The sequence below is a fragment of the Penaeus monodon genome, chromosome 29 (genome assembly GCF_015228065.2).
Source record: "Penaeus monodon isolate SGIC_2016 chromosome 29, NSTDA_Pmon_1, whole genome shotgun sequence".
In the NCBI taxonomy this organism is placed as follows: domain Eukaryota; kingdom Metazoa; phylum Arthropoda; class Malacostraca; order Decapoda; family Penaeidae; genus Penaeus; species Penaeus monodon.
In genome coordinates, this window is record NC_051414.1 from 29,947,948 (window position 1) to 29,948,429 (window position 482).

The 482-nt window shown below is 42.1% G+C and overlaps 1 protein-coding gene across 1 annotated transcript in view; it reads right to left on the minus strand.

The window, feature by feature from the left end:
• Positions 1-482, minus strand: part of LOC119591835 (NECAP-like protein CG9132) — a gene marked incomplete in the record, with an annotated part of 11,050 nt that overhangs the window by 5,169 nt on the left and 5,399 nt on the right. The window contains 1 exon segment of the mRNA XM_037940580.1: positions 212-417. Within this exon segment, the coding sequence (XP_037796508.1) occupies positions 212-417 (206 nt within the window).

Consider the following 482-nt stretch of genomic DNA (forward strand, 5'->3'; position numbering starts at 1 on the left):
GAACTAGACTATGTTAGGAATGAAACCTAAATGTAAAGATTTCTGAGCCTGTACCCAAACAACAAAAACTAGATATCCACATATGTGACTATCAACAGGAAGAGAAATATAAGCAAATAAACAACAAAAATAAATTACGAGACAAACGACCAAAGTACGATATGGATACTGTACTTCTCCGACTTGCTTTATTCTATGAGACACAACATACCCCCTTCATCCTGTATTCTCAATACAAAATACCGCGATGAATCTGTAACTGGCTCAATTGCTACGCCTGGGTACTTGTCAATGGGACATTTGGCAAACAATTCCCCTGTAGTCTTATCCTCAAGCTTAACGATGCACTCTTGCTTTCTGTTCACAAGGCGCATTCGGCCTGTCCAATCTGGGGTGCCCAGGTTCCAGTCTGCTGCTCTGGAAAGGAAAACAGAATCTGAAGAAGACTGAGACTGGGGGGTGGTGGAAGTGAGTGAAGGAAG